At 57.6% G+C, this 24,486-nt stretch overlaps 2 protein-coding genes across 5 annotated transcripts in view; both read left to right on the forward strand.

Moving 5' to 3' along the window:
* Positions 1 to 6,860: 6,860 nt before the first annotated feature.
* AP3B2 (adaptor related protein complex 3 subunit beta 2) lies at positions 6,861 to 18,907 on the forward strand. Its single transcript, XM_059482092.1, has 27 exons — positions 6,861 to 6,984; positions 9,781 to 9,856; positions 9,967 to 10,041; positions 10,152 to 10,247; positions 10,334 to 10,494; positions 11,036 to 11,102; positions 11,638 to 11,820; positions 11,928 to 12,104; positions 12,333 to 12,430; positions 12,707 to 12,761; positions 12,842 to 12,913; positions 13,069 to 13,131; positions 13,349 to 13,481; positions 13,564 to 13,673; positions 13,747 to 13,923; positions 14,008 to 14,194; positions 14,298 to 14,416; positions 14,625 to 14,736; positions 15,045 to 15,246; positions 15,323 to 15,488; positions 15,570 to 15,624; positions 16,204 to 16,310; positions 16,442 to 16,673; positions 16,770 to 16,854; positions 17,290 to 17,387; positions 18,056 to 18,194; positions 18,424 to 18,907. Exons 1-27 carry the CDS (start codon positions 6,872 to 6,874, stop codon positions 18,572 to 18,574), a joined length of 3,309 nt encoding a protein of 1,102 aa, XP_059338075.1. The 5' UTR covers positions 6,861 to 6,871; the 3' UTR covers positions 18,575 to 18,907.
* Positions 18,908 to 22,454: 3,547 nt separating this feature from the next.
* CPEB1 (cytoplasmic polyadenylation element binding protein 1) overlaps positions 22,455 to 24,486 on the forward strand; it is a 37,447-nt gene continuing 35,415 nt past the window's right edge. For 2 of the 4 annotated variants that reach the window (XM_059482506.1, XM_059482507.1), the window contains exon 1: positions 22,455 to 22,542. In XM_059482506.1, coding sequence (XP_059338489.1) covers positions 22,528 to 22,542 — 15 coding nt within the window. In that variant the 5' untranslated portion in view covers positions 22,455 to 22,527. Of the gene's footprint in view, positions 22,543 to 22,622; positions 22,766 to 24,486 lie in introns of those variants that run through there. The other 2 variants (XM_059482504.1, XM_059482505.1) reach the window with 1 other exon arrangement.

The raw sequence follows: 24,486 nt of genomic DNA on the forward strand, positions 1-24,486 counted from the left end.
CCTGGTGGCAGGTCCCTGCTGAGGGCTGGCGGCAGTGACTCCAGTGGATCCATGGGGATCACCCCTGCGGCATCCTCGACTGATGCGGCTCCATCCCCCTGCCTGCAGCGTTCCTGCATCCCCTGCCTGCAGCGTTCCTGCATCCCCCTGCCTGCAGCATGGCTCCATCCCCCTGCCTACAGCCTACTTCCATCCCTTTTGCCTGAAGCGTTTCTCCATCTTGACAGTCTGAACTGTGACTCACTCTACCAGCCTTGCCTGCACCATGGCTCCATGTTCCCACGTGCAGTGACATTCCATCACCCTTCCTGACTGTATGGCTCTATCATCGTTCCTGCCTGCACCACGGCTCCATCCCTGCCTGCACCATGACCCCATCCCTGCCTGCACCACGGCTCCATCCCTGCCTGCACCATGGCACCATCTTTGCTTGCACCATGACCCCATCCCTGCCTGCACCATCCCTGCTCCATCCCTGCCTGCACCATGACCCCATCCCTGCCTGCACCATCCCTGCTCCATCCCTGCCTGCACCGTGACCCCATCCCTGCCTGCCCCACAGCTCCAAGCCCTTCCAGCCCCCTCCCAGCCTGGGACCCCCCATTTCCCCTGGGTGCCCTGTCCCACCCACAGCCCCGTGCTGACCCAGATCTCTGACCGCCGCCATCTGTGGCAGGGGCCGCCTCCTCCTCCCGCGGCAGAATTATGACGCTGGGCTAATGCAGAAGGAGCAAGCTGTCACCTCCCTGCCCGGCCCCTGGGTGCCTCCACACCTCTCACCCAAGGGTGGAACACTCCTGAGGATGCAGGAACCCTGGCATACCGGGTGCCAGCCCTTCCGTGGGGACACGGGCCACCAGCACCAGGGACAGCGGGGAGGGCCAGCGTGGCGGTGCAGCTGAGTTAGGCTAATTTACCATCCCCTCCTTGCCGTTGGGTAAAAGCCAGCTCTGGAGCAGGGATTTGGGAGGGGGATTAGCTGGGCCAACCATCTGCTGCCAGCCAATCATCAGCACCCCCAGGAAAGCCAATAATTACAAAAATATGGTTTCCCACCCCGTTTCTCCATTGCACCCTGATGGGCGCTGTGCCTGTGGTGGAATCCCCATGGAGCAGCACCCTGTCCTCTTCCCAGGGATGAGGGCTCCATGAGCACCCAACTGGGCCCTGCTGGGAGCCCAAGCCAGCCCAGCCTGTTTGGGTGAGACACGAGCAGGCCTGAGGCCTGGAGGGGCTCTGGGTGTGGGTGGGGGTGAAGGAGCAAACGTTAAAGCCCGAGGCGGGGTCGTGACTCGGCTCGGTCACAGATGCTGGGGCAGATGCCACAGGATTACCCAGCCTAAAACCTTGGGATCTGCCCCCCTTCCCCCCAGCAGGCAGAGAGCGTTTAATTACTAATTTACTAATTACCTAAAGATGCTGGCAATGGGCTGGAGAGCTGCGGTCAGGAGCAGCCCCAGGGCTGCAGTCACCCTAATCCCACTGGCTGTGGGGAGCTGGTGGATGCACCCTGGCCAGGGACAGCTTGGCTGGGGACACTGAGTGACCCAGGGAAGCACCACTGTCCTGGCAGTCCTGCTCTGCTGGTGATGGCATGGAGTGGTGGGGAATGGGACAGGACAGTGGGGACAAGGAGGGAGACAATGGGGACAAGGAGAACATGATGGGAACCAGGAGGAGATATTGGGGATCGAGGGATGCAGTGGGGACCAGGAGGGGATGATGGAGACCAAGAGGGGCCAATGGGGGAGGAGGGGAGATGATGGGGACCAAGAGGTGACAACAAGGATCAGGAGGGGGTGATGGGAACAAGAAGGAGGTGATGAGGACTGGGAGGCAATAATGAGGATCATGAGGGGACAATGGGAACCTGGATGTTTAGATAGTGACCCTGAGACAACGACAAGTGGGAAGAGCAGGAGGTGACAGCAGTGACCAGGAAGGGATGATGGAGACCAGGACATGGCAATAGGGACAATGCAAGGATGATGGGGACCAGGAAGGTGTGACATAGATCATGAGAGGGCAGTGGGATGCAATAGGGTGATGGAGATCATGAGGGGATGGTAAGGACTGAGATGGGACGCTGGGGACTGAGAGGGGAGGATGGGAATGAGAAGGGTGTGATGGGTACATGTGGGCAAGACAACAGAGACCAGGAGAGGATGGCGGAAATCAGAAGGGGACAAGGCCAACAAAAGGTGACATGAAGTTCCAGGAGGGTGGCTGTGGGACCGGAGGTGGCTGGGAAGGGTTAATGTGGCCGCCTGCACTGAGCTGGGCCCGGGCCAGGCTCGGGTTTCACCTGTAATTAGCTCTTGTTTATTGGAGGCTCCTTGATAAATGATTCTTTGGAGGTTGCCCGATGACAGAGGGTGACAGTCACCCACCTGAGCCCTGCTAAAGCCTTCACTGACCCCTGGCACCAGGATTAAAGTTTAATGTGACTCTGGAGCTGACCCCGGGCATGCACCATTCTGGGGTGACAGGGCTGGGGACAGGCTGGTGGCCATCCCTGGGACATGGGGCCGGGCACAGGCTGATGGCCTCACAGGGCCAGAGGGTTTTGGCACCCAGAGGTGATTTGTCATAAGCCTGGTGGCCAGTGGTTACCAAGGCATTGTGGCCACAACGGCTGTTTCCTGCCTCCTTTGGGGTCACCCAAGAAGTTTGTGGATGAAATGTCACACCAGGTTGGGTTTGTCCCCTCGGGACTGGCCCTCCAGGATGGGCACGGTGCCACGGTGCAGCCGGTCGGGGCACATTCCCAGAGCCGTGTGCCACTGCCAGGAGCCACCGCCGTGCCGGGGGCGGGCCGAGCTCCTGCCCCGCAGGCACCTTCGCAGCTGCGGCAGCTCGGGAAGCACCGAGGGGACCCTGGAGGTGACCAAGGTGAGGCAGCAGGGCACAGAATGACCCCTGAGGCTGCAGCCTGGGTGACGTGTCACCACAACTGTGGGGACAGAGTAGACCCCCAGGTATGGGGTACCTGTCCCCACTCCTGGACATGGTGTTTTCTCCTTGCAGATGAATCTCCTCGCCCAGGTAAAGGGGGACCCGGCAGGAAGGACACCTGCAGCCAGGTGATCCCAGCCCTCTGCCATGGTACCCAGGGCCCTGGTCCCCACAGCTGGGACCTGCCTGGTGCTGACTCTGGGCTGGGGGGGCAGGCTGTGGCCTGGGGGGCTGGGCTGTGCTGGCAGAGATGGGGGGTGGCAAAGGACAGGGGTCAGAAGGGGACGGGTCCTCGTCTTGCCCTGCCCTCTCTCCCCACAGGTGAGCTCCCTCCTTCAGGCCCTGCAAGTCCCGGACTGGCTGTTCCTCCAGCCCTGGCACTGGCTGGGCTCCTGGGTATGGCAGGTTTGGGGGTGCTGGCATGAGAACCCCAGCCAGGTGCTCGGGCAGGGGGTGGCAGCAGCCCAGGCCAGGGCTGAGCCACGCCACACGGGGCTGATGCAAGGTGTTTGTCTCTCCAGGTGAGCAGCTCCAAGCAGGTAAGTGCTGGCATTGCCCCTGTGCCCTGCACTGCCATCTCACTCCTGGCATAACTGAGCCAAGTCCTGCCCACCCTGCCTTTTCCTTGGCACCCATGGGTGCCTCAGCACCTGGAGGAGGCAGCCCCTTCCCAAAGGGTTTCCATCCATGGAGACCTGAGACCCAAGCTGTGCTTAAGCCACCAATGGTGTGGGATGAGCCAGCAGGTCAGTGACATTGCTGGTGTCCCCAGGGCACCGGTGGCCCTGAAACACAGCTGGGTCCCCAGGCAGTGAGCGGGGCAGTGACCACGGCAGGGTTCTTCCTCTGCGAGGGGCTGCTGGGACAACACTTCCACATCGTCCCCAACGGGGTGGCTGAGCCCCAGCCTGGGGACCTCTTCCTCTTCCCGCTGGCCTCGGGGGGCCCTGGCTGGTGGGGCGCCCACGCTGGCATCTACTGCGGCAACGGGGAGATCATCCACCTGGAAGGTGAGCCCTGGGAGCTGGCATGGCATGGGACATCTCCATGGAAGGGCATCTCCATGGAAGGGACACGGGGTACAGGGCCCTGTTTGCCCCGCAGGCAGCTCAGGGGTGTCCCCATCGGGCGTGGTGGCCAAGCACGGCAAGAGGCACCTGCTGCGGACGCGGGGCCGGGCGCGGGTGCTGCGCAGGAGGGGCGCGCTGGACGTGGCCGCGCTGCAGCGCCGGGTGCGCGCGGCCATGGAGCAGCCCCTGGACTACGACGCCGTCTCCTGCAACTGCATCCACTTCGCCCTCGCCCTCCTGGGGCTGGGCCACCTGGCTGGTGCCATGGTGGGTGCCGCCTCCAGATCAGGTGCCACCAGCCTGGGGTACTTTGGCATCTGCTCCAGACAAGGGGCACCAAACCTCTCCTGTTTTCCCAGGTGTCCCCAGCGCTGCAGTGATGGAGGTGATGGTGTGTCGCAGACATGTTTTGTGAAAAATCCTTTTGCCAGGATCATTTCTCTTGAGAAGCTGAGAAGCTTCAGCTTCTCTGTGTTTTGCTGCTTTGGAATGTGATTTGGAGAATTGTTTAGCCAGCATGTGAAATTGCTTTTACTTGATGACCAATGACAGCCACCTGTGTCAAGGCTGTGAGCAGTCACAAGAATTTTATTATCATTCCTTTTCATTCCTTCTGATGAAATCCTTTCTTCTATTCTTTTAGTATAGTTTTAATACATAATTTTCCTTTAATATATATAAAAAAATAATAAATCAGCCTTCTGAAACATGGATTCAAGATTCTCATTTCTTCCTTAGTCCTGGGACCCCTGTGAACACCACCACAATGCGGAATATGTGGGGCTGGAGCATCCTCCCCTGGGCACCAGAACTGCACCAGTGGTTTGCCAGTCCTCCCGTGTGGCAATAAACAGTTGCATGGAAACCCTGTGCCAAGCCTCTTTGATGTGTTGTTTTCTCACTTTTCCCAGAAGCTGCTGTCAAGGCATGTCCCACCTTGACACCTCTTGAAGGGAGAGGCTGCTCTTTGCTCCCTGTGGCCTCCTGAGACAATCATCTGCCTCTTCCACTGCTGCCATCTAATTTTGAGCGTAAAAATGAATATTCCATGGGCTGATGGGTTGGAAATGGGCCAAAAGGCTGCATCAGGTGTACCCCAGGGGTCAGCTCTGTGTCCAGTCCTGGTCAAGCTCTTCATTACTGGTCCAGTTGATGAGGTGGAGTGTATCTGCAGTGAGGGGGAGCATCACCAACCCATGGGGGTGCTGGTGTCAGAAGGGGAGTGCTGGGTCTGTGCTGGGCTCTCCCTGATGAGAGACACAGGGACACGCTGGAGAGACACCACAAGGGTACACCGAGGCTCTGGAGCATTTCCCTGGGAAGGGAACCTGAAAGAGCTGGGAGAAGGGAATGTCCAGTGGGATTTTATCACTGTTTATTGCAGGGGGGAAGAAAGGGGGAATCTTCTCTGTGTCTTCTGAGGGTTGGGGTCTCCAGGAAGGTCTGAGGTCCAAGCAGGGCTGGGGGCCCTGGGAGGGCTGGAGTGAGTGTGCTTCTGTGCTAAAGATTAATTGGTGTCCATTAATTAGATGCTTTATTCAATTCTGCAATCTGAACCATGGCCATTTTCCCTCGCTGCCCCATTCCTGTGGGATGGGGTGAGTGCTGCCCCATCCACACAGCTCCAGGGCTGGTCAGTTGCCTGGAGAAACAATAATGGGAATATCTGCCAATAGTATAAAGTACCTGGGAAAAATCAAAGAAATGCAAACAGAATCTCAACTATAATAAATAATGATAACTTATGACTGATATAATTTATAGTAATATATAAAATATATCTATATGAAACATCGTAATATGCATAGTCATATCTACAATAATATTTGTATTTAACATCTGTAGTATAGTTAATATATGATCATATATCTAGTATATAATTCCTATCATGTTATTGATAATAATATTAAGTATAAATTACAATATCTATAAGAATAATATAAATTAATACCATACCTAATATATATAATAATTTAGATATCATACATCACATATACTACCATGTGGAATATAGATCATAAAATATTAAATTTTATAATATAGTAGATAATACATAATACAATATGTAATATGTACCACATTAAATACTATATAATAGAATTCATATAATCTGCAATATAATATAACATATAGCATAACATATAGCATATATAACATACTGCATATATTATATAATATATAAACTGTAGAATGGTTTATGGATTATCTATAACACAGTATGTTATAGATATGCCATTGAATATAGCAAATATATAGTATTGCATACTTAATGAAATCTGTAATGTATTATAATGCAATGTAACATATATGGTATACAGTATGCAGCATGTAATAGAGTCTATAAATTATATGTAATGTATGAATAAATGTATATTATGTATACTGCACACTGTATTACATTAAAATAATAATAAAATGTAATACAGTAGGATTTAATAATACATATTATAACAGCCGAACATATAGCATTCTTTACTATAATGTAATCTATTTTAAACACATCTAATTATAACCGTACACAATCATGCCTATTGCAATAATGACAGATTTTGGTGGTTCTGGACGGGTATGTGTGTGGCTGTGAGCCCAGTGGCTGTCACTATGTCACAGCCGTGTCCCCAGCATTGCTCTGCTGAGGTGCCCCGTGTCCCGCTCCCAGACCCGCGCAGGTGCGGGGCCGCAGGGACCCCTCCGGTGCACCCGGGCTGCCCTCGGGCCGCGGTTCCCGGTGTGGCGGGGTCGGTGCGGCCGGGCTGTCCGGGGGCCGGGCCCGTCCCCGCCCGCGCTGACATCAGTTCCCTCCCGCGTCCCCCCCGCATCCCGCATCCCGCATCCCGCCCGCCGCCATGGCCGCCAGCCCGGCCTACGGCGAGGAGAAGGGCGGCTCCTCCAGCCTGGGCGAGCCCGAGTACGGCCACGACCCCGCCAGCGGCGGCATCTTCTCCTCCGACTACAAGAGGTGGGGACAATGCGGGCGCAGGGGACAAGGGCGAGCCGGCCCGGGCGGCCGCCGCTGAGGCCTTGGCCGCCGGGCTCGGCGGGATGTGGGACCCGAGCCGGGCTGAGGCGGCCCCCGACGAGGGGACAGGGACAGGGACGGGGATGGGGATGGTGATGGGGATGTGGATAGGGATAAAGATGAGGACGGGGACAGGGATGGGGCAGGGAATGCGGTCACGCCGCCGCCACCGTCATTGCAGGTTGCAAAGGCCGGAGAGGGTGGGAACACCGCGGGATTTGGAGATGGTGCGGCTGGGGGAGATGTGCGGGGATCTCCCCTGCACCTGCCTCCCACCCTTGGGCTGGGGCATCCCGGGCACGGTGTTCCCACCACGGGATCTGCTGGCTCCTGTGGCTCTCCTGAGCTGACACCCCCGGCCGCATCGAGGGAGGGATGTTGGGAATGTCACCCTGCCGTGGGACAGGCTCCTGCGGGGGACAGGGGTGAAGAGGAACGGGGGATGTGCTCCTGGAGCTGCAGGAATGTCTCTTGGCCCTCCTGACCATGTCAGTGTCCCCCACTCTGGTACTGTCCCCCGCTCCCTGCTGCCCCAGCAGGAAATCACTGAATCACCGTTTGACAGCATCACGCTCTCTACCGCGGCTGTGTCCCCCAGCCCAGCAGGGCCTCCCCATCCCTGCCCCTCTGGTGGTGTCCCCCCATATGACAGTGTCCCTCCTGTCCTGATTCCCTGGTAGTGTCCCCCATCCCGACCTCTTGGCAATGTCCCCTGTTTGGGAGTGTCCCCTCTCTCCCTGTACTCCTCCCTTGTGCTGCCGAGTGTCCCCCATTCTGGATGTGTCCCTGATCTGTGATCTGCTGGCAGTGTCCCCGTCTCACTGGGTCTCCCCTTCCCTGGACCCCTGGCAGTGTCCCCTTCCCCCTGATACTCTGGCAATGTCCCCCAGTATGACAGTGTCCTGCCAGTCCTGAGCCCCTGGCACTGTCCCCCACTCTGGATGTGCCCTCCATCCATGACCTTCCAGCAGTATCCCCATCTCATGGTGTCCCCCCCTTTCCTGATCCCCTAGTAGTGTCCCTTACAGTGTGACACTCCCTACCCCTGGCTGTGTCCCCAGTATGACAATTTCCCCCAGCCCTGATCCACTGGCAGTGTCTTCCAGTCTGGCAGTGCCCTCTATCCATGACCCACTAGCAGTGTCCCCATCTCAGAGCATTTGTCCCTCCCATGCGCCCTTGGCAGTGTCCCCCAGTTTGTCCAAGTCTCCCCCTCTCTGATCCCTCCTTGGCAATGACTCCCAGCCTGGAAATACTCTCCTGCTCCCATGTCTGCCAGTGTCCCCTGACCCCCACTGGCATGTCCCCCACTCTGGAAGCATCCCCCAGCCCTGACACCCTGGCTGTGTCTCCCCGTCTGTCCAGGTTACCTCAGTGATCTGCCATGAGTGCCTCCCACTCTGGTAGTGTCACCGCCCTCACGGCAGTGTCCCCTTACCCCTGACCTCCTGGCAGTGTCCCTCACACCCACAGTGTCCCCCACACCCATAATGTCACTATAATCTGCATGCTGCTCTTTGCCAGAGCCACACCAGGTCTGTCACCAGTCCTGTGAGCCATCCATGGCATCCATGGCACATGGGACAAGACAAATGCACCAAGTGTGACCCCACCTCCCAGGCTGGACACCCACGGGTGCCCCATCATGCCACCCTACCACCCAGGCAGAGTGTCCCACCATGATGTGCATTCCCTGCCCAGGACTGAGCCACACAGCACTGGGGAAGGAGCTCCCTGCAGTGTCCCCAGGTCCCAGCTGCAGGTCAGATGTCACTTTGGACCTGACGTCCCAAGGTGGCCTCACCCACTGGGAGCTGCGTCCTGATCTAGGCTGCAACCCAACCCCAACCACGGCATCAGGTTTCAGCCCACTGTGCTGGGCAGAGGAGCGGGGCCACAGCCCTGTCACCATCCCCAGGGCCACTGCCGCCTGTCACAGCCATGATGTCCCTGCCGCCAGTGCAGAAGCTGCTGCGGCAGCTGCCGGTGGGGCTGGCTGGCTGGCCGAAAACACCAGAGGGTGCTGGTGTGGCCGAGGAGGTGACAAGCCCGGTGCTGGCCCCCGAGGCTGGACAAGCCGCCTGCTACAGCGCCCTGCGAGCCGATGAGCTGCGGCCACTCGCCGGCACCAAGCCCGCAGGGGACACTGGCACCGGGCCACCGCCGCGGTAAGACTACCCCAGGGAGCGCCCCCAGGACCCTCTGGTGTTGGTGGCTCTGGACGAGCATTGTCCCATGGGTGTCACCCTCAGATGCAGCCTTGCAGGGGCCGCAGTGTAGGGGGTGACCAGTGTCCCTTAGAAAAGAGGACAGTGGTAACAACGCTACTAAAGGCTGGTGGCATTTTCCCAGTCCGGGGAGGGGACCAGGGAAGGACTTTGCATTGGGGTGTGCGGGCACATCTATGCCACTATGGCCATGAGGGGACAAGGGACACTCAGCCAAGCCAGGATGGAGCTGGTGATGGGCACCTATGGTTTAGGGTGACAACCACAGCCAGGATGGGACAGGGTTCTTGTCCCAGTGCCTGGGATGAGGATGGCACTGGGTGCTAGCACCGTGCCAGTCCCTCCGGTTCCTCTTTCACCTTGCTGTAACCCAACTCCTGTCCCCATAAATATTTCATGATGAAGGGTTGGATTGCCAGCCTGATGGAAGGCTGAAAGCAGAAAAGAAAAGACTAAAATAAGGTAAAAATGTGAAAATGGTATTTTTTTTCCTCCTGGTGTGGTTCAGGCATGATGATCTCAAGGAGATGCTCGACAGCAACAAGGATTCACTCAAGCTGGAGGCCATGAAGAGGATTGTGGCGGTGGGTGTTGTTGTCACTGGTGGGGACGTTGCTGGTGCCAAGCTGTCTCACGCTGTACCAGCCCCTGCTGTGCCAGCTGCCCAGTGTCACACCACTTCTTTTCCCCCTAGATGATTGCCCGTGGTAAAAACGCCTCCGATCTCTTCCCAGCTGTGGTGAAAAACGTTGCCTGCAAGAACATTGAGGTGAGGAAGGTCTTGGGTGGCCCTGGCAGCATGCCAGGGTCTGGCACTTTCCCTGTTTTTGGGGATTGGCTGGAGTTTGGGGGCTCTGAGGTGGCACCTTCACCCTGCAGGTGAAGAAGCTGGTGTACGTGTACCTGGTGCGCTACGCAGAGGAGCAGCAGGATCTGGCCCTGCTCTCCATCTCCACCTTCCAGCGAGGACTCAAGGTGGGCTGCTCTGAGGACCCAGGGGAGGTCTGGAGGAGCACTGAGCCTCCCACAGCTGCACTGCAGCCCCCCACATGTCCCCCCAGGACCCCAATCAGCTGATCCGTGCCAGCGCCCTGCGGGTCCTGTCCAGCATCCGCGTGCCCATCATCGTGCCCATCATGATGCTGGCCATCAAGGAGGCCGCCTCGGACATGTCCCCGTACGTGCGCAAGACAGCCGCCCATGCCATCCCCAAGCTGTACAGGTAACGGGCAGGGGATCAGCTGCTTTGTGTAAGGTACACCAATTGTTGTGATAAAGCAGCCAAGACTCAGTTTCTTCATGCAGAAGAGCCAATTCTTTAGTCACAAAGCTGATATTTGTAGGAAATATCAGAAGGCACTGTGTTAGATCTAATTGGCTAACAATACACTGACACTCAGTTTATTAGTCAGTAAATGGCTAGGGTGTACATTTGTCAAATCTCTCCATTTTTGGTTAGTTTACATATTTTGTTCACTGGTTCCCATGGGAGAGATTTCTTGTTTATTACAGGTGCAAATGGTTTTCTTACTAGAATAGTTTGTTATGCTAACTGCTTTCACTCTTGTGATTTTTCACATGGGAAGTTACAAGCTAACTGCTAGCTTAGCTAGAGTAATAGGGCCTAAACCATATTTTATAAGACCTTTCTTTTATAATATCTTTACCTGTATGCAACATCAATAAGGGTCTTGGCTGCTTGGTACAGGCAGGGATGGGGAGGAGTTTGATCCAGTATCACCTGCCCTGCTCCTCCCTCACAGCCTCGACTCGGACCAGAAGGACCAGCTCATCGAAGTGATCGAGAAGCTGCTGGCTGACAAAACCACAGTGAGCAGGATTCTGTGTCTCCCTCACCCCTAAATCTGGGAACATCACTGGCCTTGTGTCCTCATGGGGATGGAGGTGTTCTCACCAAATTGGTGTCATCTTGGGAATGCAGCCATCCCCCACAGCGGGGATGCCATTGTCTCACTGATCCAGCATCCATGAAGGGATGTGGCCATCTCCCAAACCAACATCTTTGTGGGGATGTCACTGTCCCTAGCAAGACAGAATCCACATGAGGATGCCACTGTCCCCACTGATCCAGCATCTTCACAGGAATGCAGATGTTCCCACAAAATAGTGTCCTTGTGGGGATGAAGCCATCCCTGGAGAGCTGGCATCCTTGTGGGAGTGCTGCTGTCCCTACTGGGCCAACAGCCTCATGGGAATTCACCAACTCCACTGAGCTGGCATCCCTACATGGAAGGGCTGCCCACCAAACCAGCACCCGTATGGAGATGCCACCATCCCCACCAAACCAACATCTTGTTGATGATCCCACCACTCCAGGAAGTCACCCCAAGCTTTTCTTTTGCAGCTGGTGGCTGGCAGTGTGGTGATGGCATTCGAGGAGGTTTGCCCAGAGCGCATAGACCTCATCCACAAGAACTACCGCAAGCTCTGCAACCTGCTCATCGATGTGGAGGAGTGGGGGCAGGTGGTCATCATCAACATGCTGACCCGCTACGCCCGCACCCAGTTCCTCAGCCCCAACCAGAATGTGAGTTCAGAATGCCCTGGGAGCCTTGGGATGTCCTGGGAGCCCGTGGGGAGGTGGGGTGAAGGGGAAGTGTTCTTGGGAATGAAAATGATCCCACCTGCCAGCAGGAGTCCTTGCTGGAGGAGAACACTGAGAAGGCTTTCTATGGCTCTGAGGAGGAGGACGCCAAGGATGCCAAGGCAGAGGCAGCCTCGCTGGCCAAGCGCAAGCCCTACGTCATGGACCCCGACCACCGCCTCCTCCTGCGCAACACCAAGCCCCTGCTGCAGAGCCGCAACGCTGCAGTGAGACCCTCACTCCACCCTGTTCCTCCCCCAGGGCCATGGGTGGTGTCCATCTGTCTGGGCTTATGATGTCCCCACATTCTAGGACTCACTGGGATGCTTGAGGGACACCCAGAAATGGTGTCCTCAGGGTCAGGCTACCTCCAAGTGCTGAGAGTAGGACTGGGGGACATGGCCATTCCTCAGGGTGTCCCCCATTCCATGTGACACTTGGGTGTGTGTCCATAGGTGGTGATGGCCGTGGCACAGCTCTACTTCCACCTGGCACCCAAGGCAGAGGTTGGAGTCATTGCCAAGGCGCTGGTACGGCTCCTGCGGAGTCACAGGTCTGTGGCACCTCGGCTGTGGTGGTGTTCTACCCTTCCACCCCAGTTGTTGGAACCCATGGGGAGCTCCAAGACCCTTTTTGAGAGACTCCCAAAAAGCCCATCCCTTGAGGGACATCAGGCTGGAGGCCTTTTTTGGCTGGTCCAGTCCAGACATGGGGTGACAGCATCTTGGTGGCACCAGGCTGGTGGTGGGTCCTGGCCCATATTCACAGGGACTTGCTGAGGGTGTTTGACCCTTGCCCCAGTGATCATGTCCCCTCTTTGTCCCCACAGTGAGGTGCAGTATGTTGTGCTACAGAATGTGGCCACCATGTCCATCAAGCGGAGGGTGAGTCTCAGACTTGGTGTGGGAGGAGTTGGCCCTGTTGACCCAGAAAATGACACTAATGTCTCTGGCTGTACATGCAGGGGATGTTTGAGCCCTATCTGAAAAGTTTCTACATCCGCTCAACAGACCCCACACAGATCAAGATCCTCAAGGTGAGCTGGAAACACCTGTCAGGAGTGGGTTTGGGGCTTCATTGAGCCCTTTCTTTGGGTCAGCTGTCCTCATGCCCTGGGCACACGAGGACATCAAGACCCCTGTGCCCTGTCACCATGCCCCTATGCCGCTCATCTCTTCCTCATTTCCACAGCTGGAGGTCCTCACCAACCTGGCCAATGAGACCAACATCTCCACCATCCTGAGAGAGTTCCAGGTAAGCCATGGCCATACTGAAGCTGCCACCCTGGCATGGCTCTTGGTGCCAAACCACCACCATGGAGGGGGCAGAGGAGAGCCCCTCCAGGAGGAGTGGGCTGAGGCCATACCAACCCCATCAGCGGTTCCAAAGGGCCCCAGTGTGTGACCACTGCCTGGGGGAATATCCAGCACTGGCACATGGGTGACATGTCATGTGTGCCCTTCATGTGCAGACCTACATCCGCAGCATGGACAAGGACTTTGTGGCAGCCACCATCCAAGCCATCGGGCGCTGTGCCACCAACATCGGGAAGGTGCGGGACACCTGCCTCAATGGCCTGGTCCAGCTGCTCTCCAACAGGGATGGTGAGTACACACGGCAGGGGTGAAATGGGAGCTCCATCGCTCTCAGGGCAGGACCCAACTGAGGCTGGGTCTCTGCCCACAGAGCTGGTGGTGGCTGAATCCGTGGTGGTCATCAAAAAGCTGCTGCAGATGCAGCCGGCCCAGCACAGCGAGATCATCAAGCACATGGCCAAGCTCACTGACAACATCCAGGTTGGTTGGGGCGCTGCTGACCCACAGGGGCAGGGGATGGCAGCAGTGCCACATGTCTGGGGGCATTTCACAGGTGCCAATGGCGCGGGCCAGCATCTTGTGGCTCATCGGCGAGTACTGCGAGCACGTGCCCAAGATCGCACCTGATGTGCTGCGCAAGATGGCCAAGTCCTTCACCAATGAGGAGGACATTGTCAAGCTGCAGGTCATCAATCTGGCAGCTAAGCTCTACCTGACCAACTCCAAGCAGGTACCGGGGATGTGATCCCAGGGTGGGCCTCAGTTTCCCTGCCAGGGAAGGAGAGGCCAGCCCTGAGCATGTTCTCTGCTGCAGAGCAAGCTGCTGACCCAGTACGTCCTTAACTTGGCCAAGTACGACCAGAATTATGACATCCGTGACCGGGCTCGCTTCATCCGCCAGCTCATTGTGCCCACTGAGAAGAGCGGGGCCCTCAATAAATACGCCAAGAAGCTCTTCCTGGCCCAAAAACCGGCTCCCGTCTTGGAATCTTCTTTCAAAGGTACCCATCCCTGGTCACAGGGCATTGGGACATGGGGCACAAGCTGTCACCACAATGCTGCATGGCTCTACCTGAGCTGCTGCCTCCTTTCACCTTGTTGTAGATCGGGACCATTTCCAACTGGGCTCCCTGTCCCATCTGCTCAACGCTAAGGCTGTGGGCTACCAGGAGCTGCCTGACTGGCCAGACGAGGCCCCTGACCCCTCTGTGAGGAATGTGGAGGTGTGTGGAGCACCTTGGGTGCATGGGGGACGAGGGGCCAAGGTGTGGACACTGACTCAAGAGCCCCAGAAGGTGCCTAGGTACTGCTCACCTGCCCCTGTTCCCTCTCTAGTGCTCACACATCCGCTTGGGGATGGGGGGAAAAGGGTGGGTGTTTGGATCCCCCAGTCATGGGGATGGCCCTGCTCCATCAACCCTGTGCCAGCAGGTTCCTGAGTGGACCAAGTGCACCAGCCGGGAGAAGAGGAAGGAGAAAGTGGAGAAGCCTTTCTACTCTGACTCAGAGGGCGAGTCAGGGCCCACGGAGTCGGCAGACAGTGGTGAGGACCTGAGGGCATGAGATATTGGGCAGTGGTCACTGTGGCCATCAGGCAGGTGCCACAATGGTGGGGCATTGGACAGGGGACATGACAGTGGAGACACCCCATCATGGGAGGGACATGGCAGGAGATGTGGAGGGAGGCAGTGGTGGGCAGTGGGACTATCCAGGGATGCAGTGGGAGGATGCAGTGGCAAGGCAGCAGCAGGTGTGGGGATGCAGTGGGAGGATGGAGGATGTAGTGGGATGAAATGGGAGATGGAGGAGTGTGGGGGGACACAGCAGCAGGGCTGAGCTGTGCCCCCACAGAGCCCGAGTCTGGCAGCGAAGAGAACGGCAGCAGCAGCAGCTCTGGCAGCTCCAGCTCTGGCAGTGAGGAGGAAGATGAGGAAGAGGAGGAGGACGACAGCGGGGAGCAGTCAGAGGACAAGGAGGAGGAGGAGGAGGAGAAGAGGCCAAAGAGGAAGGACAAGGAAGGTTCCCATAAGGCAGTCTTGGGGACTGCAGGCAGGTACACCCTGGGAAGGCAGGGGGATGCTCCCAGTGAAACCCCCACCCCAACCCCCTGAGCTGGGCTCTCCCTGCAGCCCCAGCGAAGAAGAGGAGGAGGAGGAAGGGGCAAAGAAGGCCAAGAAGAAGGCCCCGCAGGGGAGGAAAGGCCGTGCTGAAACCTCATCAGAGGCCAGCACCTCCGAGAGCAGCTCCTCTGGCTCCGACTCGGGCTCCGAGGCAGAGACCAAGCCAAGGAAGGCGGTGAGGGCTGGGATGGGCTGGGATGGGGGCTGCACAGGGATACCTGGACCCCATTGAACTCCCATCTCTGCCCCACTGCAGCCCCCCAGCAGCAAGGCCAGCTCCAAGGAGATCTCCCTGCTTGACCTGGATGACTGTGAGTGGCTGCCTGGAATATGCGAATGGCTGTGGTGGTGGTGCTGGGGAAACTGAGGCATGAGCAGTCATCCCAGTGCCATCAGGACTCCATGGGTCCTTTGGGAGCTGCAAAGCTGGGACAAGAACAGGTGTGGTGAGGGGTCCTTGTCCCCAGAGGATGGCTATGGGACAGGCAGCTGTGCCTATTGGATTGTCCCTGTGTGGCTGTGCACAGGGACAGCCTAGAGGGTTGTGTCTACACCAATGGAGCTGTGCCACTGGGCTGTCTTTGTGTGGCTCTCCCCATGGGACTGTGCCACCAGGGCTGACCCCACATGGCTGTCCCCATGGGGCTATCCTCATGAGGCTGTCCCTATGGAGTTGTCCCCATGGCACTATGCCACCATTCTGTCCTCATATGGTTGTCCCCATGTGCTTGTCCCCATGGAGCTGTGGCATTGGGCCTGTGCCCATGCTATTGTCCCCATGGAGCTGAGCCACTAGAACTGTCCTGTGTGAGTGTCCCCATGGGGCTATGCTCACAGCCATGGGGCTGTGAGCTCTGTTAACCCTTTCCTCACCCTTCCCCACCTTGCAGTCACTCCGCCTCCTCCCCAACCCATCCCCTCCAGCAGCATCATCTCCACCAGCCTGGTGACTGACCTGGAGGGCCTCACTCTCACCGACACCTCCCTGACACCCACCGTAAGTGTCCCCCATGCTCTCCCTGGGGAGGTCCCAGGCCTCCTCCTGTCACCTGTGGTGGCTCCTGGGCCCTCTGCCAGCTGCAGGGGTTGCAGGGAGCCCTGAGCAGCCCCCGCTGTCCCCTGGTGCAGCTGCTGAGCCCGGCGTTCAGCGCGGTGAAGACCTACGAGCTGCTGCACCGCATGGCGGGCGAGGGGCTGGCGGTGGAGTACTGCTTTAGCCGCCGGCCCTTCCCCAGCGACCCCCACATGGTGGCCGTGCAGATCCAGATCTCCAACAACACCGACACCGAGGTGAAGAACCTGCGGGTCAACGAACCCAAGCCACTGTCCGGCATGCGGATACAGGAGTTCCCTGAGATCGGTATGGCATGACACGGCGTGGCCGTGACTCTGAGGGAGGAGTGGGGACAGGGGTTGGGTGGGAATGTGGGATGTAGTGGCAGCCCTGTGGTTCCAGAGCACCTGGCGCCAGGGGACACAGCCACCGTGGTGATGGGCATCGACTTCTGTGACTCCACCCAGGCAGCAAACTTCCAGCTGTGGTGAGCATCTGGCGCCGGGCAGGGCAGGATGGGTGTCTCCAGGGATTCAGGGCATCAGATGCTCCAGAGATGAAGAAAGTGGGATGGGTATCAACATCCCTCCACATAGCAAGGGACAGGAGACAGCAGAAGCAGAAGCAGGGCATGAGGGGATGGGGGGCAGCAGGACAGGCACCAGAGTCCTTCCAGGGAAGGAGGAGACGGTCAGATGGGTGTGGGGTGGGTGGGGGACACCAGGAAATGCACAGGCCTCTCTGCAAGGGGACAAGGAGGCAGCAGCAGCTCCAGGTCCAGCCTGACAGGTTCCCCCCATTCCTGAGCCCTTTTGTGCCACAGTTTCAGCAGTCACCCCTGCCCAGGGCAGGGATGGGAAGCAGGACATGGAGAGGGGACATAATTGGAGCACATGCCCTTCTGACCCGCCTGTCTCCCCAGCACCCACACGCGCCAGTTCTACGTCTCCATCCAGCCACCCGTGGGGGAGCTCATGGCCCCTGTCTTCATGAGCGAGAACGAGTTCAAGAAGGAGCAGGGTGAGTGGGGCCAGGGATGGGGACAGAGTGCTGCACGGGCACCCACCACTGACACTCACCCCCAATTTTGTCCCCTCTGCCGCCCTCGCTGTGGCCCTAGAGCACCTGGCACGGCCGGGTGAGGGTAAGTGGCTGCTCAGCTGGCCCCTAGACTAGCTCTGCTCCCCTCACCCCCCCCTGCACCCCCAGCCTGTGGGCTGGGGTGACCACCCTGGTGCCAGGGTGGCCTTGTTGGGTCTCCACAAAGTGTGAAGGGCCCATGTCACCCTGGCGCTCCCAGAACTGTGTCTGTGAATGACACCCTGTGTCCCCATGCTTCTGGATCAGCACATCCCCACCCTGACCCCATGGATGGGGTCAGTGTTGAGTAGGAGGTGCTTGGTGCCCTGTAGCACCTGGCCCCATTGCTGCCACTGTCCAGAGGAGCACATCCCCAGGGATGTGGCTGCTGCCACCACGCAGGCACATGGGATGAGCCCAGGAAGGGTTATGAATGATTTTCCCAACTCCACTGAATGCTGAACCAAGAGCAAGCAGAGCAGCCAGCTCAGGATGTCATGGGGAACCTGAACTCAGGGAGCTGGAGGGGCTTGCTTTGGGCGTGTCAAAGCAGGGCCCAGCAGGGTGTGTGGCCAGAGACAGGCAGGTGCCTCTGTTGCCTGCTCTAGGGAAGCTGATGGGCATGAGCGAGATCACAGAGAAGCTGACGCTGCCTGAGAAATGCCGAAGTGACCACACCATCGTCCAGCAAGTGACCTCAGCTGCCAACGTGGGCCGTGTGCCCTGCGGTGCCAGCAATGAGTACAGGTAGCTGCACCCCCAGACCTGGATCAGGCAGGCGCTGTCACCCCTCCGTTCCCACCCGAATCACAGGGGGACACTCAGGGCTTCCTTTAGGATGAGGAGCCTGCATGAACCCAAATGGGACAGCAGCCGTGGGTGGCAGGCACCTGCCTGTCCCCACCAGAGCATCCCGTGGGACCAGAGAGTGACAGGGGACAGCTTGCCTTGAAGCCCTGTGTTTACCACCCAACAGGTTTGCAGCCAAGACGGTGACAAGCGGGAGCCTGGTGCTCATCACCCTGGAGCGGCGGGAGGGCTCCACGGCCCAGCTGACCATCAACAGCGAGAAGATGGTCATCGGCACCATGCTGGTGAAGGACATCATCCAGGCCCTGACACAGTGACAGCCGGGCTCTGCCGCGCCCATGGCCCTGCCCTCCCACCCCTTCTGCCCCATGCTGCTCCCCAAAACACTCCCTTGCCCCTGTTTCTGCCAGGTTGTTCCCTGCCCCGATCCCAAAAGGGGCGGCAGGCAGCGGCCCTCAGGCCAGCTTTGCTGCTGGGCGGAAGGAGCAGGATGCAGCAGATGGGATGCAGGGAGGTGTCCTACTCGGGAGGGCAGAAGCAGTTCCAGCCCCCATGGAGCACAGTGTGGCCCCAGTCCCTCACTGTCATCTCCCGATGTAACCCTTATTTATTATGTCCAGCATCTCCCAATAAAGTTCTTCTCCAACGTGCTCTGTTTCCCTCCTCTGTTCTGTGGGCACATCAACCCCAGATTCCCCCCATGCCGGGCTCTGCCAGCCTCCCCGGGGCAGCCACAGGGGACAGCAGGGGACCAGCCATCCCTTAGCTGACTGGAAACATGCAGAGTGTCCCAGGGGTGGGTGGCTGCTGCGTCCTGGAGAAAACCTGGCACATGGTGTGGGAGTGAACCCCCCAGGGCAGGAGGTGCTCAGTCAGAGCAGGGATCTGAGGAGTTTTGGGAGGGTTCCAGCTATTTATTCAAGGCAGAATTGCTCATGCTTCGACCGCAGAAATACCTGCTACGTCAGGGCTCGGTCTGTTCTGCAGTGTCACTGGAGGGATTCCTGGGGCCAGCTCGGGGAGGCGTTTCATCTCCAAACTGGGATTACAAAAAAAGAAGGAAATCTGACTCTTTATTAAGATCTCTCCTCCCAGCACAGGCTGGGTGGGATTTCAGTGAGCACTGGCTCTCTCCATCCAAAGCTGCAGCTCAGCTCAGCACAGAGTCAGGCCCGGCACCAGAGGCAGAGGATGAGCAAAGGACGCGCGGGAAGGTCTGAATCCCGAACCGCCTCCGCTGCCACAAAAAGGGTGAGGGGCTTTCTGCTTTTTCCGGGTAAGAGATGAAAAAAACCCCTTTGTGTTTTCTGATGGGTGAGGAATCCCTGGCTGGAGCAGCAGCAGCAACCACTGCATGTCAAGTGCTTGTTCCATAGGGAAAAAGCCCATTCCTATAAGGACAGGGGCTGGAGCTGCAGCTGCCTCACAGGGAGCACAATGATGCCACCACCCTATTTCCTTTAGGGAGGCTGATTTAACCCTTGGGCTCCTATCCCTTCATGGGCTCAGCGAGTGCCGCAGCCTGTGTGTGGAGAGATGCCCTTGGGGACCTCACTTTAAACCCCTGGGGGTCCCATTCACTCATTGGGGGCTCAGTGAGCACCACAGCCTGTGTGTGGGAGCTGCCAGCACTGAGGCATCCCTGGGAGGGAGTTTGCAGCCAGGCATCACAGTGCCACCACTCCATTCTCCTTAGGGGGACTGATTTAAGCCCTTGGGAGACTCATTCTCCCAAGGGGAGCCCAGAGTGCTGAGCCTGTGTGTGGAGAGCTGCTGGAGCCAAAGGGGCTCTGGAAGGGCTAAAGCCAGGCACCACAGCACTGCCACCACCCCATTTTCCTTGGGGAACCCATTTTAACCCCTTTGGGTCCCATTCCACTCAGAGTGGGCTCAGTGAACACCCAGCCTGTGTGTGGCAAGTGACTGGCACTGTGGTGGCCCTGGGGGTTGTGAAGCTGAGAGCCACAGCACTGCCACCATTCCAGTACCTCAGAGGAGCTGATTTAAGTCCTTAGGGGCATGATTTTAGCCCTTGGGGATCCCATTCCCCACAGAGTGGGCTTAGCGAGCACCACAGTCTGTGTGTGGGAGCTGACAGCACTGAGGTGTCCCTGTGAAGGCTCCAGATGGACACTGCAGTGCCACCACCATGCCATTCCCCTCACAGGGGCTCATTTAACCCCTCTGGGGTCCCATTCCCTCATGGGATGCTCAGTGAGCACCACAGCCAGTGAGGGGAGAGGTACTGGCCGCGAGGTATCCCCTGGAGAGCTCCATCCAGGCACGACAGTGCCATCATCCCATTCCCCTTAGAGGGGCTCGTTTAACCCCTTGGGGGTCCCATCCCTTCACAGGGGCCACAGTGAATGCCACAGCTCATCTGTAGGAGCTGCCAGCACTGAGGCTACCCTTGGGGAACCCCTCTTTTAGTCATGGGGTGCCCCATCCCCTCAGAGGGGGCTCAGTGAGTGCCACAACCTGTGTGTGTGGAGAGATGCTGGTGCTGAGGTGTCCCTGGGGGGCTTCAGATGGGCTCTGCCACCAACACATTGCCTTCATGAGGGGGGTCATTTGAGAGCCCTTTGGGGGTCTCATCCATCAGAAGGAGCACAGTGAGTGCCACAGCCCGTGCATGGAATGCTGCTGGCACTAAGGGTCCTCAGAAGGACTCCAGCCAGGCAGTGCCACCATTGCATTCCCTTTAGAGGGACTGATTTAAGCCCTTGGAGGTCCCATCCCCTCACGAGGGGCTCAGTGTGCATCACAGCCTGTGATTTGTGTGTGGGAATTGCCAGCACTGAGGCTGCTCTTGGGGAACCCCATTCCCCTTGACAGGAAAGATGTGTGCTCATGTATCTAAAAACAATTCCATGGGTGAGGGGATGGGTATGAAAGCCTTTGAAATGGTACTTAATGCCTCTACCAACTTCAAGCCACAGGTTTGTTAGAGAAACCAGACAGTTTGGCTCCTGAAACAGACAAACTCAGCCTGAGTTTCTGATCTTTGGGGGGAAAATGACGTGTTTAAAGGGGGAATATGTGGTAGGCGGTTCGGGAAGGCTGCACCTTCCGAGTCCCTCAGCTGATGGGGAAAGGAAGAGGGCAACATGCGGCCGGGAGTTTAGGCTGAAAGGAGGCTGTGCCCTCTGAAACCGAGAGAGAAGGAAAACCCCACGGGTGTATGCCCCAGTGGACAATCTCTCCCTTTATTCTAATAAAGTTATAGGATTCTTCTATCTCTTTTACGGACACTGACTTTTCAGAATGTGATTTTCTGCACATCCTCACACAAGGGCACCCGGTGAACATGCAGCCTCTGCGTGGTGGGTGGCCCCAGAGGTGCCGAAGCAAGAAGCAAAAGTCAGAACCGCTACCATCCCAGACGCCTCAGAGGGGCTGATTTAAGTCCTGAAATCCCGTCACTGGCCTTGGGGTCCCGCTCCCCTCAGAGGAACAAGAAGTGTTGCCAGTGCTGAGATGTCCCCAGGGGGCTCCAGCTGGGCAGTGCCACCACCATCCTACTCCCTTTAGGGGAGCTGAGTTAACCCCTCAAGAGTCCTATTCCCTCATGAGGTGTTCAGTGGGCACCACAGCCCATGAGTGGAGAGCTTCTGGTACTGAGATGACCTGAGGGGCTACAGCTGGGCACCACAGTGCCACCACCACCCCCATTGCACTCAGACGGGGCTGATTTAACCGCTCAGGGCTTCCATCCCCTCTGAGGGGCTGAGTGAGCACCACAGCCCATGTGGGAAGAAATGATGACACTAAGCCTGCCCTTGGGGCCCTCAATTTAACGCCTAGGGGATCCCATTCCCCTCACGGCGAGGGGCAGAGCGAGTGTCACATCCTGCAGGTGGCTGCTGCCAGCGCTGAGGCGTCCCTGGGAGAGTGGCTGAAGCCGGACAGCATAGTGCCGAGCTCAGAGGGGCTGAGAGAATGCCTCGCGTGACGCCACGTTAACCCGCGGCTGCCCGCTCCCCTCACAGCGAAGCGGCTCCGCGGGGCTGTGGCGGGAACCGCCCGATGGCGGCGGGGCAGCCGCCACGCGGCCGTCGCGTGCTGCGCGCATGCGCAGCAGCCCCGCCCCTCAGCGGCACCCCCGCCCCTCCCTCCACGCCCTTACCCCTCCCGCCCCCGCCTCCGGCCCGGCCCGGTCCATAAAAGCCGGGGGCCGGTAGAGGGGCTGCGCCGCTCTCGGTGTACTCGCTATCTGTTTGGCTCCTCCGTGCTGCATTTCGGGACCGCCCCTCCGTCCGTAGTGCTGCCCATGGCCTTCCCGCCGGTAAGTGCGAGCACGTGCCGCCTCGCGAGGCCGCCCCGCCACGTGGTTCCACGCGGTGGAGCTGCCGGGGGCGGCGTTCCCGCCCGTTCCACCTGCCTGAAGAGGACAGCGGGACACAGAGCCCTCAGGGCGGCCCTGCGGGAATCGCCCCGCTTGCCGGCGGGGCGCTGCCATGGGATCCCCGTTCCCTTCGGACTGGCCTCGAGGGGGCCCTGCTGCTGAGGTACCCGCGGGGAACACGGGGTCTGGTGGAGCTCAGGGAACACAACTGACCCTGCCTTCAGGGAAACGCTACGGAACCGCTGCCTAGCCTAGCAACCTGCCCTTCCACCCTTCCCGGGGCTTTAGGGGGATGAAGCTGGGCTCAGGTGTGCATGGTGGGGTATATTTTGGCTAGAGTGTGCACTTGTACTCATGCAAGTGGTTTTTTTGCCACTTCTAAGCTGCTTTTTTTCTTTTAGTGTGAAAGGTGACCAAAGGTGCTGTTTTATTTGTAAACCGAACTGAAAGCTCCGTGTAGTGTCAGGCTGGGGTGAGGGGTGACACAGGAGACTCGGTTCATAACTGAGTATGGACAAAGGTGATTCTTCTGAGTGAGACAAGTCTGCTGAAAAACAAGTTCTTTTTTTTTACCCTTTGCTGTTCCCCAGCTGAAGCCAATTAACGCTCATTAGTGGTGTCTGTGTTACGGGCTAACAAGGTGTGCTGGCACCTGGAGTGCTGATGAGGGACTTGGGGTGCAGCTGGGCTCCGGGAAGAGCTCCAGGACCCCGTTACTTTGCTGCAGTTTGTCCCAACTGGAACAGTCTCCCAAAACCAATTAAAACCTTATTCAGCTTTGACAGTCCGCTGCAACAGGCAGCTGTGGGTATTGCTCATGTACGAAGCTGCTGGTGAGTGATGCCTTCAAAAAATTAAAAAAAAAAATAGCTGCCCTGATGCTGAAATGCCTTTTAAAAAAAAGGGATTTCGGCAAAACTGGAGTTGTTCTGAAGTCAGTGCTCCCCTGTGAATTAAGACCAGTCTTAATTCAAACCAGGTGTGTTCAAGATGGCTCTACTCACTGAACCCCAGGACAGCTGCTGGTCGTTAGCCTTGCTGATGGTGGGAGAGCTGGTGTGGCCTTGCCTAACACTTTTTGGGATGAGCTGGGGTGGGAGTGTGTGCCTGGTGGAAACAGTTACACCAATGTTGTGTTTTGCACGGGTGTAGCTGACTTAAATTTGGGAAGCAAAACATACCAACAATAAAGGATTTTCTGAGTTCCCTTTTATTGAAGTGGGGAGCCATCTCAGCTTGGTTATGTTGACATGGGCACCATTTTAACAGCATCTTAAATTTTGCCTTGGGATTGCAGGCCCTCTTGGCTGTAGCTACAGCTCCAAGAACCCCTCTGGGCATCAGCATCGTGCTGCCTGGGTGAGATTTCCATGGAAGATGTAAAAAGCAAAGGCTGGATTGTAGCTGAGGTGAATGAGCCTTGCCTGCTCCCCAGCATCCCCGGGAGCTAACGCACATCTTGGCCATCCTGGCAGCCAGGCTGTGTTTAATGACTTCCCTAAGGATTAGGCTATCCTAATCCTGTGCTAGTGCTGTTGTGATGCTGCAGGTTCTGCCTAGCCCTGGGATTTCATTATCTCCAGGTTTCCTGCAGGTGTGTGTGCCTCGGAGGTTCCTCATTTCCCCTTGCCTTGGACATCTTTGGGGTGTTTTGCTGCACAGGTGTGTGTTGTAGCACTGAGTGGTGGTGCCTGGAGTGGGCCCTCCTGCAGGTGAACTCTGGTGAGGTGGGAGCTCCAGGGACCTGCCAGCTTCCTGATGCACAGCAGGAAAACAAGAGCTCTCTGCCGTGGTGGTAAGGCTTGCTGTGCTCTGTTACTCTGAGAGAGGGCAGCTCCTCCCTGTTTCTTGGTGCTCCTTTTCTCAATGTCATGTGTTTGTTTG

Source organism: Ammospiza nelsoni, chromosome 14, assembly GCF_027579445.1.
Source record: "Ammospiza nelsoni isolate bAmmNel1 chromosome 14, bAmmNel1.pri, whole genome shotgun sequence".
In the NCBI taxonomy this organism is placed as follows: Eukaryota; Metazoa; Chordata; class Aves; order Passeriformes; family Passerellidae; genus Ammospiza; species Ammospiza nelsoni.

Coding starts and splice junctions, on each gene's coding strand:
- AP3B2 (XM_059482092.1), top strand. CDS start 6,872: ATGGCCGCCAGCCCGGCCTACGGCGAGGAGAAGGGCGGCTCCTCCAGC. Junction 13,674..13,746: donor AGCTCACTGACAACATCCAG/GTTGGTTGGGGC, acceptor GGCATTTCACAG/GTGCCAATGGCGCGGGCCAG. Junction 15,625..16,203: donor CCTGCTTGACCTGGATGACT/GTGAGTGGCTGC, acceptor CCCACCTTGCAG/TCACTCCGCCTCCTCCCCAA.